At 47.6% G+C, this 17,708-nt stretch overlaps 1 protein-coding gene across 10 annotated transcripts in view; it reads left to right on the top strand.

The window, feature by feature from the left end:
- The window catches only part of GRAP2 (GRB2 related adaptor protein 2), a 71,406-nt gene extending 61,309 nt beyond the window's left edge, over positions 1 to 10,097 (top strand). For 8 of the 10 annotated variants that reach the window (XM_065522095.2, XM_045363586.3, XM_015457168.4 and 5 more), the window contains 4 exons: positions 2,734 to 2,902; positions 4,804 to 5,034; positions 6,160 to 6,282; positions 7,672 to 10,097. In XM_065522095.2, the coding sequence (XP_065378167.1) occupies positions 2,734 to 2,902; positions 4,804 to 5,034; positions 6,160 to 6,282; positions 7,672 to 7,851 (703 nt within the window). In that variant the 3' untranslated portion in view covers positions 7,852 to 10,097. The other 2 variants (XR_012418713.1, XM_074003721.1) reach the window with 2 other exon arrangements.
- Positions 10,098 to 17,708: the final 7,611 nt, after the last annotated feature.

Below are 17,708 nucleotides of genomic sequence, written 5' to 3'. Positions count from 1 at the left end.
TAGCCTGGGTGACAGAGCAAGACCCTGTCTCAAAAGAAAAAGATTATTTACATATATTATATACATATATAATTAGAAAAAACAATTTTACGTATATTATATTTAACATGTATGTATATATATTACAAGTCAAATCTATTTCTTAAGCCTCCCCTCTCTACCCCATCATAAACTTGACCAAGTAATTTGTTAGACTGAGGGGTATCTCTTGGGCCTTTGGTTTGCATGAAGATGACTCTGGCTTTTTCAGCTAGAAACTATGGTTTTTGTGGTTTTGTTGGTTTTTTGAGACAGACTCGCGCTTTGTCACCCAGGCTGGAGTGCAGTGGCACGATCCTGGCTCCTTGCAACCTCCGCCTCCCAGGTTCACAGCAATTCTCATGCCTTGGCCTCCCGAGTAGCTGGGACCACAGGTTCGCACCACCACGCCTGGCTAATTTGTGTGTGTGTGGTTGTTTTTAGTAGAGACGAGGTTTCGTCATGTTGGCCAAGCTGGCCTTGAACTCCTGGCCTCATGTGATCTGCCTGCCTCAGCCTCCCAAAGTGCTAGGATTATAGGCGTGACCCACTGTGCCCGGACCCAGAACTATGGTTTATATTTGTTTTATTAAAGTGAATTCTACAAAACAGTCAGCCTTGACTTCTACCAAAGTCTTCCCCTGATATTGAGGCAATGAAGCTTCTAGTTATGGTGACAATTACCGTAATCATTATCACATCTTCTGTAGAAATGCAGTATAATATTTTCCAAAGCAAAATCATTGTTAATTATTTTTACATCTGTCATGGGCACAAATAATTAAGAGTTAATTGTAGTTCTATCACTCAGCATTTGTTAAGGGCCTAAAACACCAGATTTTGGAGTCCAGCGTCCTGAGTCGCATCCTTTCCTTTGTTCCACTTCAGGCTTGGGACAATAGTCAGGCCATCCTCTCCTTGTAGACCCAGATGACCAGCAGCAACCCTCACATCCATCCTTACAGCTTATGAGAGTAAAAGGGTTAGTGTTTCACACTCTGAGTTCTTTGAGGTGGTGGATGAAAAATTATAATATCATAAGAATATTTCCTCCTCCTCCTCACCCGAATGTGAAGGGTAATGACTTTGATTTGATCCATGTTGTCTTAGAAGGAAGAAAGTATCTGTTGGTGTCCAAAACCGAGGGGAAGACCACACAGTGATTGCAATATGTTGATTACCACCCCAAATCAGTCAAGCAAGAGGCCACTTGCACAACCTTTGGCTTCACTCAGCTATGAGCAAATCTCAGCATGTAAGATGAGACTGAGGCTCAGAATTTCCATGTCCTTCTTAACACAGATCCCTAAATCCATCCCTAAGAAACCTCCACTTACTCTCAGAGGTATCTTTACTCTCCAAGACCCTTTAAAATTCTTGACCTTTCTTTTACATCAGGCAATTGGCATCACTAGTGCTGGTTTATTTTTAGATATAAATGTATGTCGTTTGAAAATAAACTTTACATCCAAAAGAGAATGACTTGGCAATGAAGTAAAACTGGATCTAATGGTAAAGGCTCAGTCCACCCTTCCTAGATGGATAAAATCCATTTTCTCTAGCCCTGGTTTGAATGTATCCCATCATTTGTGAGTCCAGACTGGCATCAGAAGGTGCTGATCTAAAAGAAGTTATCATGTTTACGTGGCGTGACAGGCAAGCTCACTAGACTGGAGTCAGAGGCTCAGGGTTCTGGCCTCAGTCCTGCCACTCAGCAGTGACCTTGGCCAACCCCCTGAACCTCTCTGAACCTCAGTGTTCTCATCTGTAAAATGGAGAAGTAAGGCTAAACAATCTCCAAGATCCTTGCCAATTAAAACTCTATCATTTTGCCGGGCACAGTGCCTCACGCCTGTAATCCCAGCACTTTGGGAGGCCGAGGCGGGTGGATCACCAGAGGTCTGGACTTCAAGACCAGCCTGACCAACATGGTGAAACCCCATCTTTACTAGAAATACAAAAAAGCTAGCCGGGTGTGATGGTAGGTGCCTGTAATCCCAGCTACTCAGGAGGCCGAGACAGGAGAATCGCTTGAGCCTGGGAGGCAGAGGTTGCAGTGAACAGAAATCGCACCACTGCGCTTCAGCCTAGGCAACAGAGTGAGACTCCATTTCAAAAAAAATAAAAAAAACTCTATATTTCATACAAAGCTATTTCGCCAAAAGCTGAAAACACTTTGTAACCTTATTTATGCAAAACATAAACCAAGATGATCCTTATTACATGGAGAAAAAATGTGACATATTTCTTAGGAAAGAGAGCAGCTTCTTACCTGCCAGTGCTAGCTTATGGGCTTAAATTAGGAGATGGTCCAAAGTATTTCTGGTAACAGGAAGATAATAGGAGCTTGAAATAACCCCATTGACATCTTGCAAATAAACATTGTGAAAAGGTCTTTGATCTCTTAGTCGTTAAGGCACTTGGAACATGCTTTTCTTGTAAAAGGCTAGTTCCAGTGTCCAAGACAAATTTTAGCTCATCTGATTACCTTCTGCTGATGTAAATCCCCTCTAGCATAGCCTGTATCCTAAGTGGTCCATCCTAGAAAGCTCCTGCCGAAGCCTGACTGGCTGGCCCACCTGCCTAGTGATGAGTGAGTCATCCATATCTACATCTCCTGCCGAAAGAGAACTCCACCATCCCAGATGCGAGCAGCCTGGAGGTGGTGACATTATCACTGTGTAACATACAATTTCGTTTTGCCTTGATCTCCAGGCATGAGGATGACGTTCAACACTTCAAGGTCATGCGAGACAACAAGGGTAATTACTTTCTGTGGACTGAGAAGTTTCCATCCCTAAACAAGCTGGTGGACTACTACAGGACAAATTCCATCTCCAGACAGAAGCAGATCTTCCTTAGAGACAGAACCCGAGAAGACCAGGTATGCTCCAGGTCCGATCGACCCCAATCTAGAGATTTTAGGCAGCCCAAGTTCTCACGGGAACCGCAAGGAAAAATGCATAGGATGGGTATATCCTCTGAGTGTACTGAAAGACAGGGCTCAGAGCTCTGAGGTCAGATCTCAACTTAATACTTCCTAGTTGTGTGACTTTGGAAAGTTCTCTGAGCCTCAGTTTCCTCATCCATAAAGTAGGGATAATGGTAATATCTACCTCCCAGGATGGCTGTGAAGGTTGGAGAAGATAATGTATCCCATGCTTCATGTCATTCCTCGTCACACTGCACTCAAGAAGCATCAGTTCTTACCACAGGTGCTGTTTGTTTGTTATTCATAGACATTGCTACACCAGAGTTTTCAACCTAGCTCAAGAGTTGCCCAAGATGAAGGAGTTGGGGGTGCTACAGACGGGGACATTAGGGAACAGCCTAGAGGTCAGGAATTAATTCAGCAGTTGGAGTTTTATGATGGGATTGGGGGTGGGGAGGACATGGGAGGAGAAAACTGCACTTGGAATTATTGCTGTTGGAACTGTTTGGAATACAGAGTATTGCTTTAAAAGGAAATGCGTCAGACAGACCTGGTATGAGATCCTGCTTTAATCACTTAGCTACCTGTATTCCCTAGCCAAGTTAAGAAACCTTCTGAGTATCAGTTTTCTCATCAGTAGAATGGAGAGAACAATAAAGCCTCCCTCACTGGGCCGTTGTGAGGAGTAAATGAGTTACTACACTAAGCACTATCAGAGTCTGGTCCATATTAAGCACTAAGAAAATGTTAACTTGCCTCCCATGAGTAAATTCACACATACACACACACACTCTCTCTCTCACATACACACACACACACACACACACACACACCAATTTATAAACTATTTTTCAAAGGAAATAACATGGTTATAAGAGACAGGTATCATAGGAAGAAGCATTCACTAGAATAGCTGAAATCCTAGGGACAGGTTATTTGAAAAGGTATTGAGACTGTGAAAGCAATGTGTGCTTTGGGGAAGTCAAGAAAATCCTCCTTTTTCAAGTCCGTAGTTGCTTTTAAGCCTGAGAAGTTACTGCCAAAGGAGAAAAGAAGTTCCCACCAAATGCACACAGAAGTTGAGAAAGGAAAACAAAGGCTAGCCAAGACCTTGTGAATCACTCTAACCAGGAAACGAACAGAGGTATTAACTCACTAGGATGTGCATTCAGAGATAAGAGAAGCAATATAAAATTGCATTAAACGGGATTAAATGAGTTGGTATTTGTAAAGCGCTTAGAACAGTGCCTGGTATATGCTACGCCCAGGGTCCTACGTAATTGTTTGTTAAATGAAAATAACAATATGGTATTTCTGATTCGTAAGGTTGTTTTAACATTAGGGAGAAGGCCTTACTTCTTCCCCAGCGGCAGGCCTGGTTCCCATGGCATTGCAAGAATGTTGCTGTTTAGGTCTCTATCACCAGGCCATAAATGACAGTTCAAAATCACGCAAAGTCAACAGTGGAGCTCATCTGGAGGGTAGGATGTCCAGCGGTGTGGCAACATGTGATAAGAAGGGGCGGCATTGTATCAGTAAAGTGGAATATTTCAGCTTGATTACACAGAGAAAAAACAAGCGTCTTGGAAATGGATTAAATGGCTACCAGGCGGAAAGTGTTAGTCTGTGAACTAGAGACCTGAACTCCTAAAACTGGGAGGATCTGAGAATACAGAGGCCACTTTGGAAAATGTGAAGGTCTGAAGTATCAATTCTCTTTCAGCTGCCCCCACCTACCAGCTATTTCTTGGAGCCAGAATGAGCAGGGTCCGGGAACAACTGCCCGAGGGTGGGGTAGGGCCCGAAGATCAGAGAGGACGGCGCATCTGCAGCATCTCTCTTCTCTCTCCCAGGGTCACCGGGGCAACAGCCTGGACCGGAGGTCCCAGGGAGGCCCACACCTCAGTGGGGCTGTGGGAGAAGAAATCCGGCCTTCGATGAACCGGAAGCTGTCGGATCACCCCCCAGCCCTTCCCCTGCAGCAGCACCAGCACCAGCTACAGCCTCCGCAGTACGCCCCAGCGCCCCAGCAGCTGCAGCAGCCCCCACAGCAGCGGTATCTGCAGCACCACCATTTCCACCAGGTATCTGGAAAGAAGGCAGTGGGCACAATACGGCGGAAAGGAGAACCTGCCTCCCCTCCAAGCCTGGCCCAGCCTCTTTAGGTCTCAGAGAGTTCATGATGAAGACCCTGGACCCCCCCCAAATGGCAGAAATAGGGAAACTGCTCTTGGCAAAGACATCTCTGTGAATTAAATGACTCCCGCCTGAACACACACACACATACACATACACACACACACTCACACACACTCACACACACACACTTCCCCTGAGGACTCTGAACAATTGCTTCATTTTCCTATCAGCACACTTCCAAATCTATTCATGCCCCTTAACCCATCTGGCTGTCGAGATCCACAAGAAAAAAAGGCTTAATACCCACAACAGAGCCTTGTTTATTACTTATTTATCCGCTCCCACCCTTGTTCCCGATGGGTTTTCAGGCAGCTTACTGAGATGGACAATACGTTCATCGTTCCTGAATTCCTTAGCAGGGCACACAAAGTCCTTTGTGAGCTGACAGAATCTATTTCCCCAGCCTCATCCCTGCTGCCTCCCCCCGACTCCCATGCAAACATACATTCCAGCAACCCCACACTACCTTAGTTACCCGAATGGTCCACTGCGTTTCCTCTCATGCCTTTGTGGTGTTTTATATGCTGATCCCTCTGCCTGATGAGCCCCGCCCTGGGCAATCCTACCCCTCCTCTAAGCTGGAGTTCAAGCATCACCTCCTCTGTGAAGCCTTTCTTGATTTCCTGGGCAGACACAGACATTTCTTCTCTCTGCTCACTTACCACTTAAATGCCCATGGTTCCCCCTCTAAATGGAAGCTCTATGAAGCCGAGACCTTCTCTTTCCAGCTATATTTCCCTTGTGTCTGCTACTGGACACATGGTAGGTGCCTGATAAATATTTCTTGACTGAATAAATGAAACTCGCCTTTGCCTTCTTTGCCTTCAGAATCTAAGGTCCCTTTAGACCTTAGGTCCTCCTCCCCCTCAGCGTGGAAGGTTTATTGTCATCACCAGTAAGTATTCCTGGAATATACCAGCTGTGTGGATGGCATCTGAGCAAGGCAGTGAGGGAACCGGTGGGTGATGTCCTGGCAGCGGGATGACCGGTCTTCTGTTGTATGTTTCTAGGAACGCCGAGGAGGCAGCCTTGACATAAACGATGGGCACTGTGGCACCAGCCTGGGCAGTGAAATGAATGCAGCCCTTATGCATCGGAGACACACAGACCCAGTGCAGCTCCAGGCAGCAGGGGTATGAGAACCATCCCTCTTGGATCCCTGGGGAAAGGCCCTGGAACAGAGCTCAATGGAGAAGATGAGGCAGGAGAAACTCAAACCACACAGATCTGGCTGGGCACGGTGTCTCACTCCTGTAATCCCAACAGTTTGGGAGGCCGAGGCAGGTGGATCACCTGAGGTCAGGAGTTTGAGACCAGCCTGGCCAACATGGTGAAACCTCATGTCTACAAAAAATACAAAAAACTAGCCGGGCGTGGTGGCAGATGCCGGTAATCCCAGCTACTCAGGAGGCTGAGGCAGGAGAATCGCTTGAACCCAGGAGGCGGAGGTTGCAGTGAGCCGAGATTGCGCCATTGTACTTCATCTTGGGCAACAAAAGAGAAACTCCATCTCAAAAAAACAAACAACAACAACAACAACAACAAAAACGCACACACAGATCAAATGAGAGGGGATGGAATGTTTGGGGAGGCCTGGGGCTGAGCCAGCACCGTCCAGTCTGTTGATCTCAGTCTGGTGCCTGCCAGGCCTTCCCTGTTCTCATAGTCCTCTGTTCTGGTTCTTTATCGTCTTTATCATAGTCCTTTACCATTGCCTTTATCATTGCTTTTTTGCTTTGTTTTTTGAGACAGGGTCTCACTCTGACTCCCAGGTTTGAGTGCAGTGGCACAATCACGGCTCACTGCAGATTCAAACTCCTAGGCTCAAGCGATCCTCCTGCCTCAGCTTCCCAAGCAGCTAGGTATATTATTTGTAGCGATGAGCTCTCACTATATTACCCAGGCTGGTCTGGAATTCCTGGGCTCAAGCAATCCTCCTACCTCAGCCTCCCAAAGTGCTGGGATTACAGGTGTGAGCCACCGTGCCTGGCCTGTGATCCATCTTGACTCATGACTTGATTGCCCTAACACCAAGGGCTATTGTTTGGGGCATGTTGCCATTCTGTTTGTCACTCAAAGAAGATAAAAATACCACCTATTGATGTGGAGAGAGTGGTTCTCAGGGAGTCTCTTGGGGCTTTGGACAGTAACATCTGTTGGTAAAAGTCCTGGGTCTCCAGAGTGACGCTGGTGCATTCTGGGAACTTCTTGCTCAGGCCTGTGCAGAGGTATCTGATTTAAATTGCAGCAGCATAGCCGGGCATGGTGGCTCACACCTGTAGTTCCAGCTACTTGGGAGGCCAAGGCAGGAGGATTGCTTGAGGCCAAAGGTTCAAAACCAGCCTGAGCAACATAGTGAGACCCCCATGTCTACAAAAAAAATTTGTTTAAGCTGCAGAGGGGTCAGCCTTCAGGGAATATTGCTCTCAAAGGACTTGGATGTGGTGGGAGGAGCCAGCAGACCCTCCCCTGCCTGCCCAGCCCACAGCTCAGCAGAGCCTCTTCTGTGCTTCCCCCAACAGCGAGTGCGGTGGGCCCGGGCGCTGTACGACTTTGAGGCCCTGGAGGATGACGAGCTGGGTTTCCACAGCGGGGAGGTGGTGGAAGTCCTGGATAGCTCCAACCCATCCTGGTGGACCGGCCGCCTGCACAACAAGCTGGGCCTCTTCCCTGCCAACTACGTGGCACCCATGACCCGATGAACCCTTCAGGGGACAAAAGCTTTTTGTCTGGAGCTGCCCACAAGGAAGGGGGCAAGGAAAAAAGGCTGGACTCCATGACTATATATACATACATCTATCCGTGTCTGCCTGTGCACACACAACATTTTATACTAGTAATTTATTGGCAATTGGGCTGGTAATTAGTTGATGCAAAAGGGAACTCAGGTGGAGAAGAATATTCACACTTGCTTTTCTGCTCCCCTCAGGGGTGTGTGGAAGGCACTGGGGGAGTTGGGAGGGGGGCAGGGAGATGAAATGGAGCTTTGTCCTGGCCTTCAACTGTCACTGCTTCCTCCTTGTCTTGGGAATTTTCACGGAGAACAGCTAAGCAGAGACTGCACCTCGGCATTGGACACAGAACAACAGGGTGGGGTTGAACATGGTGGGGCACGTTCTAGCTGACCTGCAAGCCCCGCTCACCTGGAGGGCTTGCAGGGCAGCTCTCCTCCTATTCTCCAAGGGGTGGGCACTGCTGCATTGGGAATTAAGGTGCAGCTCAGTGCCACGGGCAGCCAAGCCAGTCTGAGCAGGGATGTGGAGGCAGGACGGGGTTGGAGAGACTCTGCCTGTGCGAGGCTGGCCTCCTAGTCAACACCTAGCTGAGACATCCATCTCTGTTCAAATTAATATTCCTTGGGTCTTTCAAATGAATGTTCCAATGTGAGGAGCCAAGTCCTGGGAAATCGAGGGATTTTCCATGATCCCCAAGCAGCTTACTCTGTGTAACCTCTACTTCCCCAGCTATGAAGGAAATAGCATCCTAGACTCCATAAAGAGCTTGGAGAAGCTCTGGCTGAGAATGCTGAATGTTAGAGTCATTGTTTTATGGTTACAAGAGTGTGTCTTCAGGGCTGTGTTCATTTTCCCTCTTGATTTTGTTTTGAAGATGCCTTGCCCAGTGGCATGGAAAGAAGCCCACTTAATAAGAGCACTGACTGTGGATTGATTGACTAAATATGACCCCAGGTGGAAGCTGGCTTTTATGTGAGCTCCCTGTTCAGTCTGACCATTGCTGTCCTCCTGCCACCCAAGAGTTGCACCTGGAGTAAGGAACCCCACCATGGCTGTCCCTCTCCATCCCCTCAAGCTAGAATCATGTGTCCAAGTGCTCACCCTGCAGGTGCGCAGCAGACGTCAGCCTGGCCAGGGACGAAGGAAACACTGGAGAGGAAGCTCAGGGCCTTAGAGGAGGCCAGGCGCAAACCCTTTCTTCACCAAGGGCACTCGGAGTTTGTGGGTGTGGGTGTGTACCCCGCGGGTGTGCCCATGTGTGCTTGCAGGCACATATGTGTGCACTCCTATGTGTATACATGTGTGCTTGTGTGTGCATGTGTGCATTCCTGTATGTGTGGACATGTGTGCGCATGCATCTGTGTGTCTGTGTGGTGAGACAGGAAAGAGGGGAGAAAGTGTTGGTGAGGGAGCCTGGAAGTTTTCTCTTCCCCAGCCTCTCTCGCTCTAAGGAGGGACGGGGTTGGGGGCAGCCATTATTGCAGGTGATTGGAGAAGAAAGATTTTCTGACTCAGAAGTAACTGCCAGTGTAGCACAAGCAGTGTCCCTTGTGACTCTGATTCTACAGTTCTCTGATCCCCATGTTTCCTTTAGAGGAAAGAGGAAAAAAGGAACTCGTGGTGGGTATAGGGAGGGAAAAGAAAATAGCCTGGTGGAGGCAGGGGGGAGTCGAGCCTGAGGAAGGAGTGCCTGCAGCTTTTGGAAGTGAAAGCAGAGACAGGGAAAGGTAGCTAAGACGTCCAGGAGTATCAAGGGGCAGTGTGAGAGGCACAGGGGGAGGAAGGGGAGAGGGTGAGTGCGGCTAGGGAAGAGAGCGGTGTGGAGTTGGTGGGCAGACGGTGCAGGAGGAGGGCCAGGCAGTGGGGAGAGGAAGAATCAGAGCAGAGAAACCGCTGCTGTGGAAGGCAGGGAGCAAAGAAGCATAAGAAAAAGAACAGGAGAAAGAACAAAGGCAGAGAAGACCTCCCCAGCTATTTTGGTGCTAGGTAATGTGAAATGCGGCAGTAAATAAAAGCCAAAAGTAATGTTTGATTTTACAATATTTACAAACCATATGCTTTAAACAGCCCACAAACTTCATCCAGTTGTCTGATGATGTGGGAGGACCAGCTCTAGTTAGACAGAGGTACGTGATTGGATTCTGGTGGAGATTTTGTGCCTTGAAAGACTTCTCAAGAAAGCAGTAATAAAACAAAGTGTCCTTGTTTGGCCAGGCTGTGTCTGGTGTCTGTGTCGCATAACCCTCAGGTAGAGAGTGAGAACGAGACCAAGGGGTGACAGGCATCATCAGCCTGCAGGAGCTGACCCCATAGGCAGGTGGTATAAGCAGAGCTTTCAGAACCCCTGGAACTCAGTGTTTTGTTCTAGCTAAAGCTACTGAAGGGTATTTTGTACTGAGATGCCAAAGCGTCCTTCCCGTGCTCGTCAGCATGCCTCCATTCAGAAGGAACCCACAAGGAATGAGGGCTGTTAGCGGCCAGGTAAAGAGGAAAAGAACCAAACTGTCCACGTTACGAACGGACGGGGGAAAGGGAGCTCAACCTCCCTCAGCCTCTGGTGCTGCCAGGGGGAGTCCCTCCTCATGTGTCCCCACGGGCCCTAGTTTCTACCGGATAGCATTTCAGCACCAGAGGAGGGTCCAGCCAGCGCCTCTCACCAGTCACACAACCAGCAGCCAACATTGTCCCTGAGTTTAGCTGCAACATTCTATGTAACTTGGGAGCTTGGCGCTTCCAGAGAAAAGCCAGTTCCTGTTGGACCAGTGGTTGGGTTTTCCTCACCACTCGCTGTGCCTCACCGCATTTCAAATATCTGGCACCAGCCACTGCCCACCCACTTTTAGATGGCCCCAGGGTGATCTAACCATGGTGCTTCTCAAAATTTAAAGTGCCTACCAATTGCCTGGGGATCGTGTTGAAATGCAGCTTCCAACTCGGTCCTGAATTTCTGACAAGCTTCCGGGTGCTATTACTGGGTACACATGTTAAGTAGCAAAGGCGAAGAACTTAGCAGTGAGCAAAACTCTAATTGGGTTCTTCTTCTGAGGATATTCGGCCATTTTTCTTTGCTGCTGACGAATAGGTCACTTTGGCTTTGGGACAGATGCAATGCAGAACTGTCATTATTGACGTCATTCATATTTGGCGGCCCTGGTGACTTATTATTTTAGCATCTTTATCTAGAATTAAAAAAATGTAATGTGAGAGGAATTCAGATGAAATGCAAACAGGAATTTCCTATAACAATTACTATTTCCTAATAGTAATTATTTTAAACATGAGCAGAGGTTGCAGAAGTTGTAAAAGTTTTGTCAGGAAATCTTTAGTCATAAAATTGACTCTGGTCAGACGTGGCCCTGGTTGGGGCAGGGGACTGTGCTCCCAGCTAACCTAAAACACGACAGCCCATCCGGGGGACAGATTAGCATGGCCGAAATATTTGCTGTTTGCCTTGTCTAAGCCAACATTTCAGCCCGTCTATACCAAGGCAAGGGTGTGAGAAAAACCTTGATTGTCTCAATTCTTTCTAAAAAATGCTTCCTCAGTTCCTCCACTTTACTCCCTCACCTTGGCCATGCCGCCATTGTCTCTTGCTTTGGTAATTGTCAGCTTTCATACCCTTCTCCCTGCATTCTCTCCTGTAATCCGGCCCTCTACACAGATGCCAAAGCGATCTTTGTAAAAATAAATCTGATCACATCACTCCCCTTCCTACTGGATTTAGGTTTAAGTCCAAAGTCCTAATGTGGCCCTGTGAAGTCTGGCGCCTGCCTCACTCCTCAGCCGCCTCTTCTGCCTCCCCTGCCCCTTGCTTTTATGCTCCTGCCCCACTGGCTTTTCAGCCTCCAAATAGCCAGGGATTTGTCCCCAAACCTTTCACACTTGCCATTCTTGCCGCCTGGAGGCACATCCCCTGCTAACCCTGCTAACTTTTGTTCATCTCCAGGTCTGGGTTGGTTTTTTGTTTCAGATGGGGTCTTGCTCTGTTTCCCAGGCTGGAATGCAGTGGCACAGTCTCAGCTCACTGCAACCTCTGCCTCCCAAGTTCAAGTGATTCTCCCACCTCAGCCTTCCGAGTAGCTGAGATTACAGGGGCATGTTACCAGACCTGGCTAATTTTTGCATTTTTGGTGGAGACAGGGTTTCACCATGTTGGCCAGGGTGGTCTTGAACTCCTGACCTCAGGTGATCCACCTTGGCTTCTCAAAGTGCTGGGATGATAGGTGTGAGCCACCATGCTGGGCCCAGGTCTGGGTTTAAATGTCACTTCCAAACAGTCCTCCCTGCCCCCTAATCTAAAATAATCCTTCTCCTAAGATGGTCTCATGAATCCTGTGCCTTTTCTGAATAGTATGTACGCAGATGATGGTGCCAGACTGAGCTGTATGGCTATTAGACTGTAAGCTCCACGGAGCAGGGGTCACCTCTGTTTTGTAAACCATTGTACACCCAACATCTAGCACACAGAGGCTCAGTAAATATTTTTCTAATGGAGGAATGATTGGACCTGCTTCATCTCATCTATTTACTCGTTTTGTAACTCAACTGTCTTGGGCCTAACAGACCTATGGATGCAAACAAGGTCATATTTACAATGATATCCAGGTTCCAGTAGCTGTAGCCACTGTCTTTGGATTCTCCTCCAGTTAACTTCCGAGAGGCCAAGAGAGGGAGGCTGGTATCTCTCACGTGTTTAGGCACCAGTATACTCACACTTCCTACTCTGGTTCCAGTGCTCTGTTGCCCCACACATCCTCTGCTGACAATGCCTTCCTAGATACTGCAGATCCACTATGTACCACATTTATCTGCTGGTGAATTGACCCGATCCTTCAGGACACCAAATCCGCCCTGCAGTCCCCATGACAAGAAGATTGGGGAAGAGGTAGAGGGGAGGATGGCCTGTGCCCAATTCTGAGAGGCACTGGTTGGTCCCTGGCTCCCTCAGCATCTTCCATGAGCACAGCTGGCTCTCTTCTCAGCAGAGCCCTCCCTCCATCAGACAGAACAGGGGATACCAACCCTTCCCTCCATCTCTCTTTTCTCACTCTTCCCTGTTGCCTCTTTCTCCTTCCGCTCAAAACAAGCGGAATGTACCTACATGCCATCATTAGCTCCCAGCTAACCTGAAACACAACAGCCCACACTGGGGACTGATTAGCATGGCCAAAATATTTGCCGTTTTCTTTGTCTAAAGTCAACACTTCAGCCTGTCCATACCAAGGCAAGGGTGTGCCCTGCACCACAACATTTGTGCAGTAGATACCACCTAGAAGCCCAGTAGCTGTGCACCCACTCGTATTATTTTCAGTTTTGCTATAATTCATTCATTACATCAACAAATATTTACAAAGCACCTCTTCAGAGTCAGACACAATCAGCCATTGGGTCCTTCACATCTCTCAACTCTGTCCCTTCTCTGCACCCATTCCATAGCCACTGCCTTACTTCAAACCTCTCTCATTTCTTTCCCTGGTGACTGCAATAGTCTCAGCGCTCGTCTCCCTGCATTCCTGGCTGGCCCCCTGTAATCCAGCCTCCAAGGCAGTCAGGGAGATCTTATTCAGAGACAGGCTGATGATACCAAGCTTCTGCTCAAATCCTTGGGTTCTTCATGGTCTTCAGGCTGGAGTTTAACCTCCTTAGCTTCGCACTAAAGGCCTTTTGTGATCTGTCTGCTGCCTTATTTGTTCAGCCACATCTTCTACCTCTCTAGTCCCAAACACCCTTTACTTCAGTCCCTTAGAACGATTTTTGGTTCCCAGAATGAGGCATGTTTTCTCAGACCTCTGAGCCGCCCACATTCTGTTCTTTTTGCCTGGAGTGCTTCCTCCTGCTGTTTTGTCTAGACAAGTGCTGTCCATTAGGACTTTCTGTGATGAGGGAAAAGCTCTGTGTCTGATCCATCCAATGTGGTAGCCACTAGCCACATGTGGCTATTGAATACTTGAAACGTGCCTGGTACAAATGACTGAAATAGCCACATGTGGCAAGGGGCTATCTTATTGGGCAGCATGGGTCCAGACAACTGTTACTTACTTTGAAATCATTAGCTCGGGGCTCAAGGTCTCCACTGGGAAACCATCCCAATATTATGATTGACATAAGTGCCCCCCGCCCCAGCCCCCCATTATGTTCCTGTAGTAACCTTGTTCTCCCTCTATCCCAATACTCAGAACACCATTGTCAGTGATTCACTGATCTACCTCCTCCACTAGACCGAATCTTTTTTAGGTCAAAGACAAGCAGTGCAGTCAATAAATGGTTGATGCCTGGATGCAGTGGTGTGCTGGTAAAAGTTTAATAATTGGCTCTCTCTGAGAGGAAGCCCTGACTTGTAGTATTTGCCAATTCTGTGGTGTAAACACTCCCACTATATGCCAAGAGAATGAGAAGACAAGTCACAGACCAGGAGAAAATATGTACAGAAGACATATCTGATAAAGGACTATGATAGACAAAGAACTCTTAAAACTCAACAATAGGCGGGGTGCAGTGGCTCACGCCTGTAATCCTAGCACTTTGGGAGGCTGAAGCAAGTGAATCATGAGGTCAGGAGTTCGAGACCAGCCTGGCCAAGATGGTGAAACCCCGTCTCTACTAAAAATACAAAAATTAGCCGGGTGCAGTGGCGGGCGACTGTAATCCCAGCTACTTGGGAGGATGAGGCAGGAAAATTGCTTGAACCCGGGAGGTGGAGGTTGCAGTGAGCCAAGTTTGTGCCACTGCACTCTAGCCTGGGCAACAGAGCAAGACTCCATCTCAAAAAAAAAACAACAACAACAACAACAACAACAACAAAACTCAACAATAAGAAAATGAACAACCCGATTTAAAAATGGGCAAAAGACATGAACAGACAGCTCACAGAAGAAGATATAGATGGCAAGTGAGGAGATCAAAAGATGCTCAATATCATATGTCATTAGGAAAATGCAAATTAAAACAATGAAATATCACCACACACCGATAAGAATGCCCCATATCTAGAATACTGACAACATCAAATGCTGGTGATTACGTGAAGCAACAGAAACTCTCATTCATCGATGATGGGAAGACAAAATGGTACAGCCACTTTGGAAGATAGTTTGACTGTTTCTTGCAAAACTAAACTTACTCTGGTCATAGGATCCAGCATTCACACTCGTTATTTACCAAAAGGTGTTGAAAACATCCACACAAATATCTGAACATGGATATTTATAGTGGCTTTATTTATAATTGCCAAAACTTAGAAGAAACCAAAATGTCCTACAATAGGTGAATGAATAAATCAACTGTGGTACCTCCGGACAATATAACAGTATTCAGAAAGAAATGAGCTACCAAGCTATGAAAAGATGAAAACCTTTAAATGCATGCTATTATTATTAAGACAGAGTTTCACTCGGTCAACCAGGCTGGAGTGCAGTGGCGCAATCTCAGCTCACTGCCATCTCCATCTCCCTGGTTCAAGCAATTATCCTACTTCCATCTCCCAAGTAGCTGGGATTACAGGCGCACGTCACCACGCTTGGCTGATTTTTTTTTTGTTTTTTAGTAGAGATGGGGTTTCACCATGTTGGCCAGACTGGTTTTGAACTCCTGACCTCAGGTGATCTGCCCACTTCAGCCTCCCAAAGTGCTGGGATTACAGGCGTGAGCCACCGCACCCAGCCCTTAAATGCATATCACTATGTGAAATAAGCCAATATGAAAAGACTACACACTATATGGTTTCAACTACATGGCATGCTAGAAAAGGAAAAACTAGAGAGGTAAAAAGTAAAAAGATCAGTGGTTGGAAGGGTTGAGGGAGGGAGGGATGAATATGCAGAGAACGGGGGATTTTTAGGGCAGTGAAACCCCTCGGTGTGATGCCACAACAATAGACACATGGCATGACACATTTTTCAAAACCCATAGAATGCGCAACAGGAAGAGTGAACCCTAATGTAAACTCTGCATTTTGGGTGATTATGGTGTGTCACTGTAGGATCAACAATTTTAACAAATATATCACTCTGCTGGAGGATGTTGACAGTGGGGGAGGCTGTGCATGTGTGGGGATGGGGGGTATATGGGAGCTCCCTGTGTCTTCTGTTCCATTTTGCTGTGATCCTAAAACTGCTGGAAAAAAAAAAAAAATCTACTTAAAAAAGAACAACTCCCACCATGGCAGATTTCAGGCTACCAACATGACATCATTGAACCCAGAGTTTGGAAGATATGTGCATAATTGTTTTTCACGGGCAGATAGGAGCCAGCCCCAGCCCACCACCGCATGAATGAATGAATGAATGAATGAGTGAAATGTGTCAGATGCTGGGAATACCAGGGACACCATCAGGCTCTTTAGGGAGAAGTCTATTCAGACCTGCAAGAGCTGGGCATGCAACTGCTAGTCCGACTTCAGCTCCAACTGAGGAGATAAAGGATCAGGGAGTCCCATCTTTGATTTAGTCAGTAAATCAAAGATATGGAACGCTTGTTTTCTTTGGGTGCTTTACCTTTAATACCAAGACTTGTTGAGGCATATATTCAGTGACCCACTCAGATTAGTGCCAAGTGAGTGAGTGGAGGTGAAAAAACAGAGGCCTGACCAAAAGGCTCTAGAACAACAAGAGGCTCATGATTTCCTATCAAAAGAAGTCCAGAGAGAAGACAGCTATTGGCTGGCTTAACACAATGGCCCAACATTGCATCAGTGATGTCTCCGAGCATCAGTGGTGTCTCTTCTCAGTGGCTTACAGCTCCAGACATCACATGCAGACGTGACAATGTCTAATGGAAAAGGGGCACATTCTCTCCCAATTCTGCTCAATGAGAAAACCCTTTCCTTCTTGGAGGTCCTTCAGCAGCCAATCACACAGATCCCACTGGCAAGACTGGATCCCATGCTGTTCTTACACCAGCCATTTCCAAGAGAATGAGGCTGCCATAACTGGCTTAGGCCACTTGTTAGGACCCTTCAGGAGGCAGAACCTGGGAACCCAGGCAGGGCTCTGCCCACAGCAAGAAGCAGGTGAGGGTGTGGGGGTGGCGGATGGCTGTCAAAACTCAATATACAGGGAACATTACAGGAAGAGTCACTTACTTTACGATCATGTCATTTCATAAACATTTCTTGACATAATTAGGGAACAAGAGGGAGCATGAAAGAGCACAGCTCCCCTGCCATTCCCCCCGCCACAGTGAGACGCCTGCAAGGACACACACACAGCCTTTCCATCAGTCTTCCTCCATGGATCCCCCATCCACACTGAGCCAGCAGATCAATGGGGACAGGTTCCATGCTGTTCAGAGAAACCAGCACTGTACACAGTGGGGCCCTGCATCCGCTGCAGGGGTGGACACCTCGGCCAGCCCAGGGCTGTGCCATCATCCCCGAGACTCACTGATCCTGATGTGAGACTCTCTCCGACAGGGGCTTCCAGGCATGGCTCTATGCAGGGTCATTTGTGGCCACACTATGACGTGGGCGATCCCATTTCTACAAATCTAAATTCCCCAGGGCAGGCAGCATGTGCTATCTCACTCCCTCGGCTCTAACCTGGTTATGGGAAGTTGCTAGGTAACTGCTTCCCACACTGCAGGAGGCTTAGTTACCATGGCAAGTCCAGATGGGTGGGGGGCGCAGAGGAAGGGAGCACTGGCTGGGGGTCTGCAGCCAGGATTCTGTCCCCACTCTCTCCTGAACCCCTGGACCTAAGGGAAGTCTCTCAACCCTTCTGGGCCTCAGTTTCTTCCTAGAAAAATGAAGGAGAGGCTGGGTCTCTTCTTGCTCTAAACCACTGATGCATGCGGATGGCGTACCTTGAATGAGCACTGATCCTCAGACC

Source organism: Macaca fascicularis, chromosome 10 (genome assembly GCF_037993035.2).
Source record: "Macaca fascicularis isolate 582-1 chromosome 10, T2T-MFA8v1.1".
In the NCBI taxonomy this organism is placed as follows: domain Eukaryota; kingdom Metazoa; phylum Chordata; class Mammalia; order Primates; family Cercopithecidae; genus Macaca; species Macaca fascicularis.
The sequence above is the reverse complement of the archived record's forward strand: the minus strand, read 5'-3'. Positions and strand labels throughout refer to the sequence as shown.